Source organism: Schistocerca piceifrons, chromosome 2 (genome assembly GCF_021461385.2).
Source record: "Schistocerca piceifrons isolate TAMUIC-IGC-003096 chromosome 2, iqSchPice1.1, whole genome shotgun sequence".
Taxonomy (NCBI): Eukaryota; Metazoa; Arthropoda; class Insecta; order Orthoptera; family Acrididae; genus Schistocerca; species Schistocerca piceifrons.
Window position 1 is genome coordinate 742,050,617 of NC_060139.1, and position 18,854 is coordinate 742,069,470.

Sequence of the window (18,854 nt, forward strand, 5' to 3'; positions counted from 1 at the left end):
TTGTCTGATTAGACATATCCTGTGACATGTTAGTGGATGTTAACATAGGTGGGTCAACCCATCACCTTTGTGACTGTTTAAACTTGCTGGCGACACTGTCAGTGTGGTGTCTGAATGTATGTGAAGGAATGCAGCCCATTCTTTCTTGAGAGCTGAAACCAGAGAAGGTGGTGATGTGGCACACTGAGGTCTGGAGTGAGGTCAACATTCTAACTCATCCCAGAGGTGTTCCATTGGACTCAGATAGGGGCTCTAGTCTATTTCAAGAATGTTATTGCCCGCAAACCATTGCCTCGCAGATTGTCCTGTATGACAGGGTACATTGTCATGCTGATATAAACGATCATCTTCCCTGAAATGTTCCTCTATGCATGCAGTACACAATGCTGTAACGTGTTCATATGCTTCCACATTTAGCATTTTCTTAAGCATTATGAGGGGAAAACACCCTAACCACAAAAAACATTTCATACTGCAACATCACCTCCTCCATACTTCTCTGTTGACAATACACACAACAGTAGGCATTCGCCAAACCCATCCATCAGATCGAATGATTCAGTAATTCAAATCACTCACTTCCAGTTCTCCACTGCCCAGTGGCGAAGCTCTTTACACCACCTTAAATGTCACTTAGCATTGATTACAGAAATGTGTGGCTTAAGAGGAGCTGCTCAGCCATTGTACACTATTCTTTTTAACTCCCTATGCACACTTATTGCGCATGTTGGACTCTTGGTAACACTTTAGAATTCATCAGTGGTTCCTTCCACTGATTTCATGTGACTTTTCTCCCACAACCATCCTCTGCAATGCTGGACAATCTGTCCACCAGTGTGTGATGTCTGCCTGGTCTTGGTTTAGATGTGATTGTTGCTTCGCATTTCCATTTCACAACCACACCAACAGTAGTTGATGTCGGTAGCTTTAGAAGGGTTGAAATGTCCTTGATGGATTTGTTACTCTAGTGACATTCACTGTCTAGCCCACATTCCAAGTCACTGAGCTCTCCTGACCAAACCATTCTATTGCTACAACTTCTCTACTGACAATACAGTACTTCCCACCTCCTTTCATACTGGCGGGCCCACCTCTTGTGACATCTAATGGTCCATCCTGCATTACATAGTGATATCCAGATATTTTACATCAGGTAGAATATGTGACTGTTTGCATCAAACATCGTGTAACTTTGTGCAAGTGACTGACAAAACAGGTGTCCCCCTGGAATTTGTTATAAATTACTGTATTCCTTGTAGAATTTATTTGAATCTGCATTCTTTTATGCTCAGCTAGGTTTCAGCTAATTTTCAGGTCATTTTACAGTATTGAAGGACACAGGACAAGAAAAAAATTAATCTAAACTGATGGAACACACACACACACACACACACACACACACACACACACACACACACACACACACTCACTCACTCACTCACTCAATTGTAATTCCATTCCATTGTTGTTTGAATCTACTTCCCCTTTTCTCTGTTGTGTCCATATCTGCCTCTTATACAAAGTGCTACCCTGAATATCTAAGAATTTCATTGTAAATATCAGAAAACTATACTTACGCCCTAATGTCCTCAATCATGTTCAAAGTAGTCATCTGTAGCATATTAGCAGCAACCCCACCATTGTTCCCATTTTGAAAGCAATCCTGGAAATCCGCAAGGTGAAGGGTGTTCGGGACCCATTGTGATTTCACTTGAATGTCTTCAATCGATTTCAAATGTTGCCCTTTCAACATGATTTGCATCTTTGGGAAGAGGTAGAAGTTGCATCCTCCCTACTCTGGTGAATGAGGATGGTGCGGGAATGCTACGGGTTTGACCAGTACAGTGAAATTCTTGAATGCTGTGGGCAGCATCTTGTATGTTGCTATTTGTTGTTTCTCTTTTGCAAAATGACATGTACACTGAGGAGAACTGTCTAAGGTAACAAGCTAGAGAAAATGTGGTTTCATATATGCAGCATGTTAAAAGACAGACTCATTCACCATTTACATTGCATGTTATTAATATTAGAATTCCTATTGAACCATTCAGTTTGTTCACCCTGGCTGTGAACAAAATGTTATGGTATTTACTTCCTAACCATTTTGTTTTTGTTTTGTGGCATCTTCTGTTGCATTCTGTTTCTCTTACTTTAGTGGTCTGTATGTAAGCCAAATGCATCTCTACCATTAGGAAATAGCCCGTGGTCATGGAGAAAATTTAATTAGCTAAGTCTACAGTAAATTATTTCTGAAATTTATCATGAATTATAAATGCTTACTTTGTCTATGAAATATATGGTTAGGAACGTATCATTGTATTTGACAATTAAATAATGCTATATAAATACATGTGAAACATATAGTTTATTTCAACTGCCTGTTGTATTTATGTTTGTTTTGCTCACTCACTTTGAGTGTAGGTCAGCCAGAGAACACACAAATGTCCGTCCCAGCCACCAGGAACAGTAGTGAGGCAGTCAAGTGACTTGGTGCAGAAACTCCGACAAGCTGTTGAGGTCAAACCATTGCAGGTACAGCCAGTTACTTTACAACTTTACTTCTTCAGGTAAAAGAATTGTAGTTACATGAGAGGTAAATGTTATCATTCACTGTAAGTAAATGGAATGCAGATAATGGATAAGAGAACTGAATAATCTTTTTCATTGAAGAATCAAGAAAATAAATGTAGTCCTGTACAAATTTACAGACTGTGCAGTCTATTAACCATAAAAATAATAAGCGCCACCATTCTGATCACCATGTCATCCTCTGCCTGTGGGGCCATTTGGATGCAGCATGGAGGGTTGGGGCTCATCACACCACACTCCTGGTTATTGTGAGTTTAACAGATGTGGTGCCATTATTACTTGGTCAAGTAGCTCCTCAGTTGGTGTCAAGAGGCTGAGTGCACCCTATTTCGGTCCTCTCACCAAGGATAAATCACTGTTAATACTAGAAATTGAACCCAGGTCCATCTGTCACTCCTCACCAGTGAATGACTTGTATCCAGGAGAAAAGCCATTGATTATAGACATTGCTTGCAATAGAAAATTGTTTGTCTGGAGCAAAAGTGAATCTATGGATATAAATCAACTTTGGTCTTTGATGTACTTTGTGGAGGTCCAAAATCTGGTTTGAACCATTTCTAAGCATGTTGACACGGCCTAGGAAAAAAAATAGTATTTGAGTTTAGTGGGGAACCAAAACAGAAAAAAACCTATTCTTTCTGGTAGAAGGTTAGTTGGGTGGTAGTAACCGCATGTAGTAAAAATATCATTTACTTGCAATACCCAAACTAACATTGAAAACAGGATGGGCTTCAGTATTTCAGTGACACATGCAGCCAAAGAGCATAAATGAAAATTGGTCTCAAATTAGATAAAATTAGCCACACAGAAGGAAACTGAATTGGCTAAACATCTGAAAGAAATGAAGATAGACTTTATGTTAAATACTGAAACCAAGAAACTTAACTTTTTAGAATAAAATGCAATGTAGGAGATAGGACATCACATAATCGTTTTTGGTAGAATGAATTATGGTGAATCCAAATAATTGGTGGCTTTGCATATTGCATGTGTAATAAGACAAACCACTGACATATCACACAGCTGCCTGGAAATGTCAGTATCTACTGCCGTGAGGTGAACTTCATTTGTAGACATCATGTGGATTTGTGAGACATGGGCTAATGCATTTCACACTTTAACAAAACAAAAGCAGTATGGACTGCACAGCTGAAGGAACAACAAATACACCGACAGTAAAGGGTGGCAGCATAATCATCATTCCAGAAAGAAAGGTGACTATCATGAAGAAATAATAATTACAGTTTTCTACAGCAAAATATACATTTTATTGCATGCTATGTTACTTTTCACCTGGGCTCTTACAAGTTCATTTGGATTGAAATGAGCAGGAGAAGCCTTATTATGCTATGCCCTATTGCCATACCTAGTTCAACAACTTGGTAGTGTGGGGTTTTTGGTTAACATAGTTTTTGCAAGTCCCTGTAAATCAGCCATATTGATGCCAGGTTCAATTTGCTGCTATGTAACAATATTATGAAAAGGAAAGTTGCTACCCACCATATAGCAAAGTTGCTGAGTCGCAGATAGGCACCACAAGAAGACTGTCATAAATAAAGCTTTCGGCCAGTAAGGCCTTTGTCAAAAATAAACGCGCGCCCACACACACACACACACACACACACACACACACACACACACACACACACACGACTGCAGTCCCAGGCAACTGAGGCAGTGTGGCCTCTTTTTCACAAAGGTGTAGAGGTGCAGACAATTTTACTTCACAGTTCCAGATATTGGCAGCTGACTCCTAAGACACAGGCAAACAAAGTTGCTCTGCTGTTTCAATAAACACCGTAATGATGGTGGTGACAATGTTCAGAATTAGCCATTTACACTCTGTAATTGATAAAATGAATATTTATAATTTATAAATGTTTTTTGTATTGGCAGTTGGAACTTACTTTCTTGTTACACCTTGTACGTTACAAAAAAAAAGTGATGAGCTATTAATCTTTAGGAGTAGAGTAGAAGCTTCCCAATACCTGGGACTAAATATTGATAGCAAGCTCAGCTCGACAGTACACAAACTAAAACTATGTACAAGACTGAACTCGGCAACATTTGTTATTCATGTGATTTGGTCTGTTTGCGTTCACAAGGGAACCCAAGAGGCTTACTACAATTATTTCCACTATATCATGATATATGATAATATATTCAGAGGTACTCAATCTCAAGCTCGGATAGATTGTACTGTTTGCAAGAGGGTTGTCATAGTCTTTAACATAGCCCATCTCAGTCACTTCTGCAAGAATTTATTCACAAAGGTGGATTTATTCACAAAGGTGGGAGTCATCACTATCTCATATCAGTATATTCTCTTACTTCACTTAAAAAAAATTGAGGAGGATACACAAAATAAACGAGAGTTACAAAGTGAGAAAAAAAATCTCAGCATGCTACACAAAGGAGGACATTACTGGTGCATCAAAATGTGCAATTCTCTACCGGTTCATGTCCAATCTGATACTGGTGACTTGTCTCAGTTCAGAAACTATATAAAACATTGACTTTTATAGAAGTCCTTCCACTTCAGGCAGGAATTTTTTGACATCATATAATACTTTATAAGTTGTAATGTGCCAGTAGTGATCTGTGTGCTGTAAGCTAAAACCTATGAGTACTGTTAACATAAGACAGGAGTACTTGTCCATATTGTGATGTAATGAACCCTTATTGTCACTGCAAAATTCTGTAGGTGTTAACACTACAATGTCTTAGCTTTTGTGGTATGGTGAAAGGAAATTTGTCCAGTATTCAGTAAAAGTTTGTAGCTGTTCTTAACATAATACCTTATTATTATTATTATTATTATTGCTTTATTCATGAATTACTGCTGTAGAAATCTGGCCATAATGTTAAATCTGTATCTAACAACATATAATGTACTGTAACATTTGATAAATTCTGCTTCCAAGCAATACTCACAATATGCATCCATGAAACATGAAATAATTTTCAAAAAAAGTAAGACAGTGATCAGATTTGCAAAAAACTTTGAGATATGGTAAAGAAGTTTAGCAGACACATTTATTTTTTAGTGAATGACAAAACATCAGACCCACACCTCAGTAGATACAAAATGTACAGACAAGAACACGAATAATACACTGGAGGGCACCTGTCCGCCCACAGGCCCTAAATTTACATACTATATGGGCAGCCCTCTACCATTGTGCTGTAGGCCTTACAAAGCCCACTGAGACTGAAACTAACCCCCAAACTTGGTCCAAAAAAGATAGCCAGTGCTGTATCGTCTCATTCTTACAATCTTTTACTAAGACTGCAAGTGATGAAGGAACACCTCCCTCTTCATGCAATGGTGCCCTTCAACTGGAACATGAAACACAAGCCACAGCGGCCAAAGACAGTGGTTTTGTGTGTGTGTATGTTACTTCAGAAGAAGGCCTTTGGGCTGGAAGCTGAAATCTATAGCAGTTCATTTGTTGTACCTGTCCCTTGTATTTTTTTCTTTTTAAATACAGGGTGTGGCCTGAGAACTTTCTTATTTTAAAAAAATAAATTTAATTATCTATTCTTTACGTAGAGGTACATTTAAAGTTTTATTTCATTAGGTTTTGAAAATGATATCTTGAAGGTGTTCTCCATTTCATCAGCGTATCTGGAGAGCCAATATTAGATGTATCATTTCAGTTTGTCCAGCATGTCTGTGTTGGCAGTAGTAGCACAAATGTTCCACAGCTCACTCATGGTCGATGGACAGTTGGTATACACCAATGATTTAAGGTAGCCCATAAGAAAAAGTTGCAAGGGGCTAAATCTGGTGAGCTTCCTGGCCACGAAGATCGCCTCTCAAAGGAATCAGACAGTTGGGGAAGTGTTCCAGCAAAGCAATGTTTGTGACATGTTAGCCATGGTGCCATCTTGCTGGAATCAGACATCCCCACAACAATTTCTTCAAGTTTGGGAACAAAAACTCCTCAGTCATCTGGACATAATTATCAAAAGTGACCATAACTGCCCATTGGATTTCTTTGAAAAACCGTGGGCCAACAATGCCAATTTTGGATAATAAACACTAAATTGTCACATGTTCTTTATGCATGGGCTGCTTATGAAGTTCTCTGGGGCTTGTGCCCCTCCAGTATTGCATGTTTTGTTTATTCACACATCCAAACAAATGAAAATGTGCCTCATTGCTGAAGAAGAGAATGGCATTGTGCGGCAGGAGGTTTTTGATCAAGGCTTCAATGCATTGTTTTTGTGAAACTAAATTTGGTGGATTATGTGTGTGCACCATCGCCAGTTGGTATGGATGAAATTTCAAGTCTTTATGAAGAATTCGTCTCACTGTGTGATTAGAAGTTACAAGAGCAGCTGAATGTTTACATGCAGGTTTCTTGGGGAAATTGAAAATTGCCAGCCTTACTTTCTTGACATTTTCTGGTGTCCTTGTGGTTCTTGACGGTCCTGGTTTCTTTTTTTTTTTTTTTTTTTTCCACATTACCAGTATCAATAAATGTGTTCACCCACATAACAATTGATTTTCAGTCAGGAACATGGTCTGCAGATGTGATATTAAACTGTTCCCTGAATGCTCACTGGGTTCTAACTACTGAACAGCCATTGGAAAAGTGAGCCACCACGGCCTCTCTCCCCTCCACTGCATGTTCGCTACTAAACTAACCTTAAGAAAAGAACCTTGTGAATTGGCTCAGTCCCACAAAACAGTGAGTAATGGCCGCTTTTTGATATGCATTTCAAATAAGGAAGTTCCTGCACCACACCCTATATTAATCTTTGCCTCAATAGACACTCACTTCCAATCTCCTGACAAATATCAGAAATAACTTCATACAGAGAAAGAGAAGGTTCATAAATAATAAAACATCACATAAATTTCAAGTTCTGTTACTTCTTTTTTAGTTGTAAGTATGTTAAAGGTGGTTTGCAGCAGTCAGCTATAGCCCTTGTAATTATAACTTATGTCTTATGACACACATACATGTACCTTCCAGTTGTGATAGATAGCCAATAATGATAACGAACAGTGTGAAATCCAAGTTGGAATATCAACAATATCAGGAAAAGGATAGTTTGCTACTTTTTGTGTGTGTGTGTGTGTGTGTGTGTGTGTGTGTGTGGTTTTTTTTCTGTGCTGAAGAAGGCTTTGGTTGAAAACTGAATAATGTGTAACAGTCTTTTCATTGTGCTTGTGTGCAACTCGGGCATCATCTTTACAGTGAGTAGCAACCTATCTTTTTCCTAACATTATTGCTGTATTCTGCAAACTCTTTCTTATGCACAAAATCTTCCCAAGTGTTCTTTGCCAGATGTGCAATACCAGGAACCGAAAATTTGGTACATGTTCAATATTAAATGCAGAAAATAAAGCTATTTCAAACTATTTCTAATAAAATAGTTTATCTGGATACAGTTAACTGTGAAATAGCCTTTATTAAGTAATTTTGCATTTTCATATTTTGTGGCAGAATTTGGATCTGTATTCACATTTGTTGCAAATATGAATTTTTCAGGTCCCTGATGACACCATTTTAACAGCTTTTACTGTAACCACCACACTGCTCGATCTATGTCAGGTGATTAAGTGTAGCGGGCTGAGTTGCAATTAACTGTCTGGATCTTCCTCAGCAAGTAGTTACTACAAACATCTCTATACCACTCACCAGTTGGTGTCAGCTGTTTTGCTCTTGGCAGCCAGCTATTGCTATACATGAACAAAAAAGTGTCTTTTGTTGTATGTGCTGGAAACTGTTGCACAAATGACATAAATTGATTATTGAAAGTTGCATTTATTTGGCACTGAATCCTGTGCATGCATGTCCACGAAAGTTGAAACATTGATAGTTACACTCCACCTGCAACATTTAATTTTCTAAATCATGATTTATTAAAAGAACACTGAGACCTGACACTGATGTATAGCTGGCACTTAGTGTTGATATCACATTGAATAGTGGTACCATGCAAAGTTTGGCTCAGCAAAGATGTATTGTTAGTATTGTGTCTGACCAGTAACTGCTCACCACTACCAGTCTTTTAAATACGTAAAACTTTTTGTAACAATATGTACATCTTCTTTTATATTCAGGGATGATTATTCTCTGCCTCAAAAATGTCATTTTTTCATTAACATTCGTATATTACAGTGCATTTAAACTAACTTTTGATAGTTTTATGCATGCTGCACCCATCACAACTACTTTTGAAGTGTAGTCATTAACTGATCTTCAGTGTAGTAATAAATGAATGACAGTATCAATCTGGACAGTGACATCAATGAATATTTTATAAATATTCAAGATTATGTTGTAAGTGACATGACATAGGGGAAGAATCATTGTGCTCCTCTTCCTCAGACCTGAACATGGCTGGAGCTGACAGAAACAACCACCTTCTCATTCTGCGTGTCCAGCAGTTCTTCACGGGTCTTTGTTTCCTTGGCTACCTTCTTGGTATGACTCACCTCGAGACTAAATCCTTGGGGTATTGTTCTCAATGACTCCTTTTGTTAAAATTTACATTTCACTGAGAATAAACATTTTATTGCATGCTATGTTACTTTTCACCTAGGCTCTTATAAGTTCATTTGGATTGAAATGAGCAGGAGAAGCCTTATTATGCTATGCCCTATTACCATACTTAGTTCAACAACTTGGTAGTGTGGGGTTTTTGGTTAACATAGTTTTTGCAAGTTCCTGTAAATCAGCGATATTGAAGCCAGGTTCAATTTGCTGCTATGTAATGTTTCTCTGTATCCAAAATAAAATATCCACTTTCCTCCACTGCAATCTCTGAGCTCTATCTAACATAACAGAGTGATATGGCTTGCGGTTCATGACTGTAATTGTATTTGGAGGAATATTTTGCTGTAGAAAACTGTGATTATTATTTCTTCGTGATAGTCACCTTTCTTTCTGGGATGATGATTATGCTGCCACCCTTTACTGTCGGCGTATTTGTTGTTCCTTCAGCTGTGCAGTCCATACAGCTTTTGTTAAAGTGTGAAATGCATTAGCCCATGTCTCACAAATCTACATGATGTCTTCAAATGAAGTTCTCCTCACGGCAGTAGATACTGACATTTCCAAGCAGCTGTGTTATATGTCAGTGGTATCTTCAGAGACAAACATTTTCCATGTCATAAATTAAGTTTCTGACAGCAGTTTCAAAGAGACTTCCTTCCCTTCTGTTTTACAATTCTCAGCATTGTAAATCTATGAATGTTAAGTGATGTGGCTATCCTGTCCACAACACTTGAAACATCTAATATCAGACTCCCACTGTTGTACCACAATTAATCATATGTACAAATAGCACACACAAATCTACAGCAGATTGAAATTCTGATTCTACCCTCAGTACCTTTGAAGCTGGTGACTGTATTCTTGGATGATGTCTTTTGCAGTTAGCCTCGTGTTGAGGCACATCACGGTCCTACTAAAACAATTCTAATACAAAAACACTAGTTCACAACAATAGCTTGTAAATGCAGAACACACCAGTGCTGGAAAACTGTGTGCGTCACAATGAGACCAGAGGAACATAAAAGCACTATGTACTACTAGTTATTGGCAGTGTGGTAACAAGGTGCAGTATACCTGTTGGTGGTGCTGGAGAACAAAATATGTCATTGTTGGTGTTACTGTGGCTATAGGGTCATGTCCGCTCCATTGGGATGAACTGTAAAAAGTCACAAGTTATTTGAAAATTGAGAGACAGAATGATGGCCAGTACTTACCCTCAGAATCAGTTAAGAATTGGGGACCACCACCACCAAAACACACACACACACACACACACACACACACACACACACACAGGGAGAGAGGGGGGGGGGGAAGAGAGAGAAAGAGTTGGGAGATTGGAAGAGATGGGGTGCAGGTGGGGAGGGGCAAAGGAACTAGAACATGTGACAGATAAAAATAAGTATAGAGTGATGATGATGATGATGATGATGATGATGATGAAAGAAGAGGGGGAAATGAGTTAAGTCCAGGAGGAAGTTGGGATGCAAGGTTGTGTCAGAGGGAAAATTCCCGCCTCTTGAGTTAAGGGAAACTAGTAGATGGGAGGCTCCAAACAGCCTGGCCCCTTGAACTGTGCTGCAAATTATGTCCAGTAACTGAGTACTTGGTGTGTCTCAAATAAACAGTTCTTCTATTCCAAGAATTCCCAAACTTTTCCTCTGATAAAATAGGTTTGACGAATCATCTTGCTTATTTTGAAGGTTAACAAAATTAATAAAGCTTTAAAAAATCAGAAAAACTTGTTTATTCAGTTATTAATTCAATCACATGGAAGTCATAAAAAGTTAAAAAATAAGTAAAAATTATTTATTTATTTCAAATGTATTTAGTAATTTTTTTTTTTTTTATTTTAAGATTCTGTACCGCAATTGGTAAAACTGGGACCCTTATAGGATTACTTTGTTGTCCGTCCATCTTTCTGTCTGTCTGTTGAGACCTCTTTTTCTCAGCAAAAAATCAAAGTATCAAGTTGAAATTTATGACAGGTACTAAGGACTAAGGTCACTTGGTGGTGTAAATAATTTAAGCTGCTAAGTCAATGCAGTCAAAACATACAGTATGACCACACATGTCACATATTTTGATACTTACAAACTCACTCATTGAAACCTACAGGGGAACTGTCTGCTACATGCTGGGCCTGATGGTCTAGGGTAAGGTGCATGCCTGGAAACTGAGAGATTACGGCATCTAATCTCGGTCTGATCATGGACTTCCTGATCTTCATTTTAACCTAGTCTTCATCTCTCAGTGATGAGAGGAGTCAACAGAAACAACACATTTTAGATTTCATATTAAACTGTAGGTCCACTTTCCACAGTTGGACAACTGGGGTACGTTAGGGACATGCAAGTCATCGAAATGGCATCTGATAGAAAGACTTGCACTAGGCCATTGAGCCACACAGAATTATTATTATTATTATTATTATTATTATTATTATTATTATTGCTATCCAAAATTTCAATTTTCTCTCTAAAGATGCATTTTTGTCCATTGTACTAAAAATTATAACACTTTTTCCTGCAGTGATATGTTAATTTTATTGCCGTTTGTAATAATGTCTGCCAGACATGCAAGTTTTATCAACCATAAAGGATGTCTTAAAAATTCAATAAAACTTTGTATGGAGTTATTTTGTGCATTAAATGAGACCAATAACTCATTATGAACTTCGTAAAGCCTCAGTTGTACTTTTTCTCTGGATAGCCATCTCACTTCTGTATGGAGTAAAAGTGTGTTGTGTTCACTACTCATTACAGCGCACAAAATTTTAAAAGAACTGGACTGCAGTGGTTGAGATTTTACATAGTTTATCATTATCACCACTTTATTTAAATGTATTTTAAAACAGTAGGCATTTCTTTTTGTTACTAGAGCTAGCCTATGAAAAATACAGTGACTGCTGGTGGCTCTTGTAGCTATAGTGCATGCAGAATACTGTGGGCAGTAGATGCGCAGATGGCAGGGCATGCGTGAGGAGAGCAGTAGTGGTGGGGGGTGGGGGCAGGCACTGTAGAGGAAATGCTGAGTGCCGGAGGGGAAGTGCCATTCTAAACTGAAGCAAAAATGCACAATTTTGTGTGGATATTAAGTAGGTCCTCTTCACGCCCACACTTGCATGATGACCATTCAAAAAGATCTGTCACTTCTCCTTTGGTTAATATCGAAAAGGAATTCCACTGAAAATACAGTGATTTATTTTTGCCTGGTTTGTTAACCATTTGTAACTTTCAGAGAATTGTCAGGAGTGAGGAGTTTTGTGCAAAACTTACACATTTCTCTTGTTGTCATGTTAAAATTTGCTTCTTTTGCCAAAACTCAATGGAGTTTACACAGTCTCACGTCACTTGTTGTGCAGACACAATTGCGAGAGAATTCTGAGACAGTCGTTTATTAAGTGAGGAAAAGTAAGGTTAGCATCTTACAAAAAAAGCACATCCTCAGAACAAAATAAATGTGTAATGACTTCACTTACATTGTATCAAAATCCATAGCACCCCTCATTTCACCAGCTACTGATGCTCCTTAAAAATTATATTCTTTCATCGGAAATGTCTGTAATTAGTAGAATAATGTGGTAGATAATGAGGTTTTGCATAATAACCAACCACCAAAATACTTTCCTCTTTGTGTGCTATCATTTGCCAAAATCTCATTTTGATATCTCAAACTACTTATGAAATATGAGCTATATTATGGATATTTCACTCTGGCTTTTTCGCTGGCACAGTGTGATTGCAAATGAGTGTGCTACATCAAATCATTTTTCTCGAGACTGGTTTCATTCCAAACTTTTTGAGTTTCAAGCAGTGTCTTACTTCCACTTAAATATCACAATAACTGTGACTATTAATGAAATGATGGGCACATCATAATAAATCTGACACACAAAGCTACAAGTAAAGCAAAAATGATTTTTTTTTTTTTTTTTTTTTTTTTTTTTTTTACCGAATATGTTCTGTAAAATTGTTTGACAAAGATTGCAGGGCGTGCACGTCTATTCCGTCATCACTGACCGGCTGAAAGGTGGCAAACGCTTGTAGGCCTCCTGAAAAAATGAATGAAATCACCCAGTGCTGTAGACAAAAACTGGTCGCTGCACATGGGCTACCATATCCTGCACAACTTATACCTACAGTATATGTGTTGCAGCTCCCTTTGTTTTTCCTACCGTGGTTGTAGTTCCATCTGTGCAAATACACTTCTCCCATCCAATCTCATGTTTTATAATATAATCGTTAATACAACTAAATAGATCTTCTCCTGTTTTTTATGTAAATATGCTGTCATGACTAAATCTTCAATATTTTTATTAAATGTATAACAACCAAATACTAGTAATACAGCTAGTCCCGTGACATCTATGGATTCGTCCGTTTGTGGTGGATACTCACTACAAAGTGCAAGTTGATAAATTAATTTCTTCTCTATGCCACCGGAAAGATCTTCGATGTGTTGAAACACGATTATTAGCTAACTGTACCACATTTTTTGGCAGTCTGTTCATTAATAACTATGTCTGTTCATTGATAACTGTGTCTGTTCATTGATAACTGTGTCTGTTCATTAGTAATGACGTCTGTTCATGAATAACCATGTCTTTTACAAATGGCTTAAAAAAAGTTTTTCTCTAATTGAATGAGCTTCTCCATTAAGTTCAATATGGTAAATTACATGGTAAGATGCTTATTCATAAGAGGATGGTACCAAATTAATGGTGAGAGCATAGTATAAGCTATTTTCATACAGAATATAAACTGTAAGAGATGCCTATCATGTGCACATGACTTTTTGTGGCACCAACAGCGGTCAGTTATGAAATTTACATCCCTTAAATTAGTACTTTCAGAATGTCAGGAAAATAAGCCATGTTATTAATAATTTTTGTGCAGACCAGTTATTTACTTCCCAAGGACCCAGTTTGGAAAATCCTGTTCTATGCCCATTTATGTGCTCATGCAGTTTGTGGTAGTCATTCTTACATGATACGCTGTGCAGTGGACATAAGTTAGTTGTTAAACAACATGCACAGTTTCACAAACTGCTCTGCCTTCAATATTGTCATATTTACCGTTAGTAGATCTAAAGTAAATGGTAGCAGGGGGTTTCATGGGGCAGGTTTTACAGTGAGAATGATTACAGGGATAGGAACTTAGGGATAGCAGCAATGGTTTGAGAATATCATGTTTTGACTAGGATGTTATGGAGGTTAGGAGGGCAACAGAAGGTGACAGTGGGTGGCATTTGGAGGGAGAATCTGATTTCAAGGCTTGATTTGAGAAGGACTTAGTTTTAGCGAAGAAACATGTTGGAGCATTCAAGGGCCAGTTGGTGTTGGGTGAGAAAGGGGGGGGGGGGGTGCTTCTGAGTCTTGTGGAAGGGAGAGCTGTGTCAGTCAAACGATGAGAAGAGGCTACTGCCCAGGAAATGTCTGGAGTAATTGCGGAAAAGGAAAACATGAGGGTTTGTTGTTGTGGGTGTTGAGGAATTCGGTTATGAGGCAGATTCGTTTGCCTTAAATACTTCGGCTGTAGGCAAGGGAGTGTTTGATGGGGAATGGGTGGCAACTGTGAAAGTGTAGGTATTGTTAGTTATTAGCTGGTAGAGCGAGGTTTGGAAGCAGGCTTTAGTGAGGCGAGAGTCAACATCATGGAAGGTAGCCCTGGTTTTGGAAAAAGACCAGGTGAATTTTAATTGGGAATGAAAGTAAGCTGTTACAGGAAGTGAAGGAGTTATTCTTCACTATGAGTACAAACCATAAAGATGATGGTGATGAATATGTACTAAACTGTGATGCCCAGGTTCAAAGTCTGGAGGAGTGCCTCTTCCATGCAGCCCCTAGAAAGATCATATAGCACAGGGTCATCCTGATTTTGTGTTTCCTGATTTGTTTGTTGGTCTGGCTCTCAAAAGTGAGTAGTTTTGGCTGGAGATGAAGTTGGCAATTCTGACAATAAACAAAGGTTAGGAAGAAATACTAACAAAGAGATAGAGGGGCTGGCCAGTACTTACCTCAGCTCAGTACAGCCGATAGATACACAAAAAACAGAACCGAAAATTTACGTTCCTAGCTTTCGGAACAAATGTTCCTTCATCAGGGAGGAGAGAGGGGAAAGAAAGGGAAGAAGGGAAAGTAGATTCAGTTACTCACAACCCAGGTTATGAAGCAACAGGGAGGGTAGCCCTGTTTTCCTTTCCCTGTTGCTTCATAACCTGGGTTGTGAGTAACTGAATCTACTTTCCCTTCTTCCCTTTCTTTCCCTTCTCTCCTCCCTGATGAAGGAACATTTGTTCCAAAAGCTAGGAAATTAAATTTTCGGTTCTGTTTTTGTGTATCTATCGGCTGTACTGACCTGAGGTAAGTACTGGCCAGCCCCTCTACCTCTTTGTTAGTATTTATTTCACATCTTTATATGAAATTTTCCATTAATCATTTAAAAGTTAGGAAGAGTTTCATGTGGCAGTTGGGAGAGATAGGTAGTGCTCTACGGCTAATATACCACATGTGTGTGGATTGGTGGTTTAAAGCAAGGTCACATAAATAGGGAAAAGGGGGATTTTAGATGGGAGTGAGGATTCAAGACATTCCAGGAAGTGGTTGATGCATTTTATGAAGGCTGGGAGACACTCTGTGGCAGGTTTGAGATGCTGGTCAGCTAAGGTTAGGTGTGTTTGCTGCCAGTTTTGAAGCCAGTTTCTATGAAAGGCACTGTTAGTTCCAAAAGGTAGAACAGGCTCGTGTATTTTTATATGTCTGAGAATTGGGATTTAGCCTCTCGAAGGTAAGCCTTCCCAGCAGCTCTGTCTCAGAATTTTATAGTTTTCTCAACTAAATTTTTCTTTTGATACAAGTTATTTTAATCACACTATAATATCCACAGATTAATGTGGTGTAGTAAATGCATAGATAGTTTACAAATAGTCCATACCTTTAATAGTATTTGGCTTTATTAAGATTTGATAAATGATCTTTTCATTTTGATGCCTTTTGTCATTAGCGTTTACCCGCTATAGATAATCGACATTAGTCTCTATCTTCAGCTGTGTTTCCATCCCAGCACCAGCCAGACATCTGTCATTGAAATGGATAATCTACATGATTTCTCTGCAATTCACATTTTAGCATTTGGCAGAAAGTGCTCAGACACTCTCTCAACCATTCCTCTCTCAAATAGCATGTGGGGAAAATGAACATCTAAATATTTCTGTGAGAGTTTGGATTCCTCTTCTTTTATCATAATAGTTATTCCTCCCGATGTAAGTGGGAGTCAACAAAGTGTTTTGGCATTTGGAGGAGAAAGTTCGTGATTGTAATTTTGTGAAAAGATATCACTGCAATCAAAAATGCCTTTTGTTTTAATGATTGATCACCTCCTCCACTTGCATATGTCATCTGTCACATTCTCCCTCCTAATTGTGACAACACAAGATAAGATGCCGTACTTTGAACTTTTTTGATGTCCTCCATAAATCTTACCTGGTACCAATCCCATGCTAAACAGCAATACTCCAGAAGCGGATGGATAAGTATAATGTAGGCATTTTATTTAGTAGGTCTGTTGCATCTTCTAAATGCTCTGCTTTTAAAATACGGTCATCAATTCACCTTCCACAGAACATTATCAATGTGATGGTTTCAATTTAAGGTGTTCGGAATTATAATCCCCAAATGTTTAACTGAATCGACAGTCTTTAAACTTGTGTTATTTACCATGTGAACAAAATTTTATGGAACTTTTTTAGTACTCATGTGGATTACCTTACATGTTTTGTTCTGATGACTTTACTAGAGGGTAAGCAACAGCATTTTCTGCAAACAATCTAAGAGGGCTGCTCGTATTGTCTCCTAAATCACTTATGTAGATTCAGAGCAGCAGAGGGCAAATAACACTTCCTTGGGGAACCACAGATATAAATTTCGTTTCACTTGATGACTACCCATTCATTACTATGAACTGTGGCCTTTCTGGCAGGAAATCATGAATTCAGTCACACAGCTGAGATGATACTCTATTGGTACACAGTTTGATTAGAATCCACTTATGGGGAATAGTGTCAAAAGCCGTCAGGAAATATAGAAATATGGAATGAACTGGAGACCCCTATTGTTTATAATCATTGCATAACATGAATGAAGTGGTGGTTGTGTTTCACGAGAATGATATTTTCTGAATTAATGTTAGTTGTATGTCAATAGGTTGTTTTCGTCGAGGTACTTCATTATGTTGGAACACACTGTGTGTTCAGAATACTGCTATAAGTTGATGACAGTGATGTGAGTCTGTAATTCAGCGGATTGCTTCTGTTTCCTTTCTTGTGTGTTGGTGTAACCTTCACAACTTTCCAGTCTTTAGGTACAGATCTTTTGTCTAGAGCATGGGCATGTATGAATGCTAAAAATTGAGCTATTTCATCTGCATACTCTGGAAGCAACCTGATTAGTAGAAGATCAAGACAGGAAGACTTGCTTTCATTAAGTGATTTAAGTTGCTCGCCTTGAGTAAAATTGAAACAAGCGATAGTGGGTGCACAACCGAGTATATTGAGATAGGAAACCAACAGTTGGAAATCCATATTTATTGTGTTATGGAACGTACGGGTGGGCATTGACCAAGATCACCTAAATAGGACCTATTTGTTGCTTCCATGTGTGACTGGTCAATGTTACATGCTGTTCCTGTGAGATATGCTGCCACAGTTCTTGGAGACTGTAATTATTGTTGTCCCCGAAAGAATCTGCTTTCAACATGACAGTACACCAGCCTATTTTGATGTTAATGTCCACGAACACTTGAATGACACACACCCTCATCGTTGGATTGTAAGGGAGGTCCTGTCCCATGGCCATCATGATCACCAGAGCAGAGGTGGGGAGGCGGAGTGGTACAAGAAAGCACCATATGTGCTTCAGGTGTCTCCTTACAATTTCTGACAAAACATATTTGTTGTTGTTGTTGTGGTCTTCAGTCCAGAGACTGGTTTGATGCCGCTCTCCATGCTACTCTATCCTGTGCAAACTTCTTCATCTCACACTACCTACTGCAACCCACATCCTTCTGAATATGCTTAGTGTATTCATCTCTTGGTCTCCCACTATGATTTTTACCCTCCACACTGCCCTCCATTACTAAATTGGTGATCCCTTGATGCCTCAGAACATGTCCTACCAACCGATCCCTTGTTCAAGTTAAATTGCGCTGCAAATTTCTCTTCTCCCCAATTCTATTCAGTATCTCCTCGTTAGTTATGTGATCTACCCATCTAATCTTCAGCATTCTTCTGTAGCACCACATTTCGAAAGCTTCTGTTCTCTTCTTGTCTAAACTATTTATCGTCCATGTTTAACTCCATACATGGCCACAATCCATACAGGTACTTTCAAAAACAACTTCCTGACTCTTAAATCTATACTGGATGTTAACAAATTTCTCTTCTTCAGAAATGCTTTCCTTGCCATTGCCAGTATACATTTTATATCCTCTCTATTTCGACCATCATCAGTTATTTTGTTCCCCAAATAGCAAACCTCATTTACTACTTTTAAGTGTCTCATTTCCTAATCTAATTCCCTCAGTATCACCCAAGTTAATTCAACTACATTCCATTATCCTCGATTTGCTTTTGTTGATATTCATCTTGTATCCTCCTTTCAAGACACTGTCCATTCCCTTCAACTGCTCATCCAGGTCCTTTGCTGCCTCTGACAAAATTACAGTGTCATTGGCAAACCTCAAAGTATTTATT

The 18,854-nt window shown here is 38.3% G+C and overlaps 1 protein-coding gene across 1 annotated transcript in view; it reads left to right on the forward strand.

Moving 5' to 3' along the window:
- LOC124776938 (zinc finger protein 252-like) overlaps nt 1-18,854 on the forward strand; it is a 77,995-nt gene that overhangs the window by 54,706 nt on the left and 4,435 nt on the right. Inside the window, exon 6 of the mRNA XM_047252159.1 lies at nt 2,422-2,532. Within this exon, the coding sequence (XP_047108115.1) occupies nt 2,422-2,532 (111 nt within the window). The remainder of the gene's footprint in view (nt 1-2,421; nt 2,533-18,854) is intronic.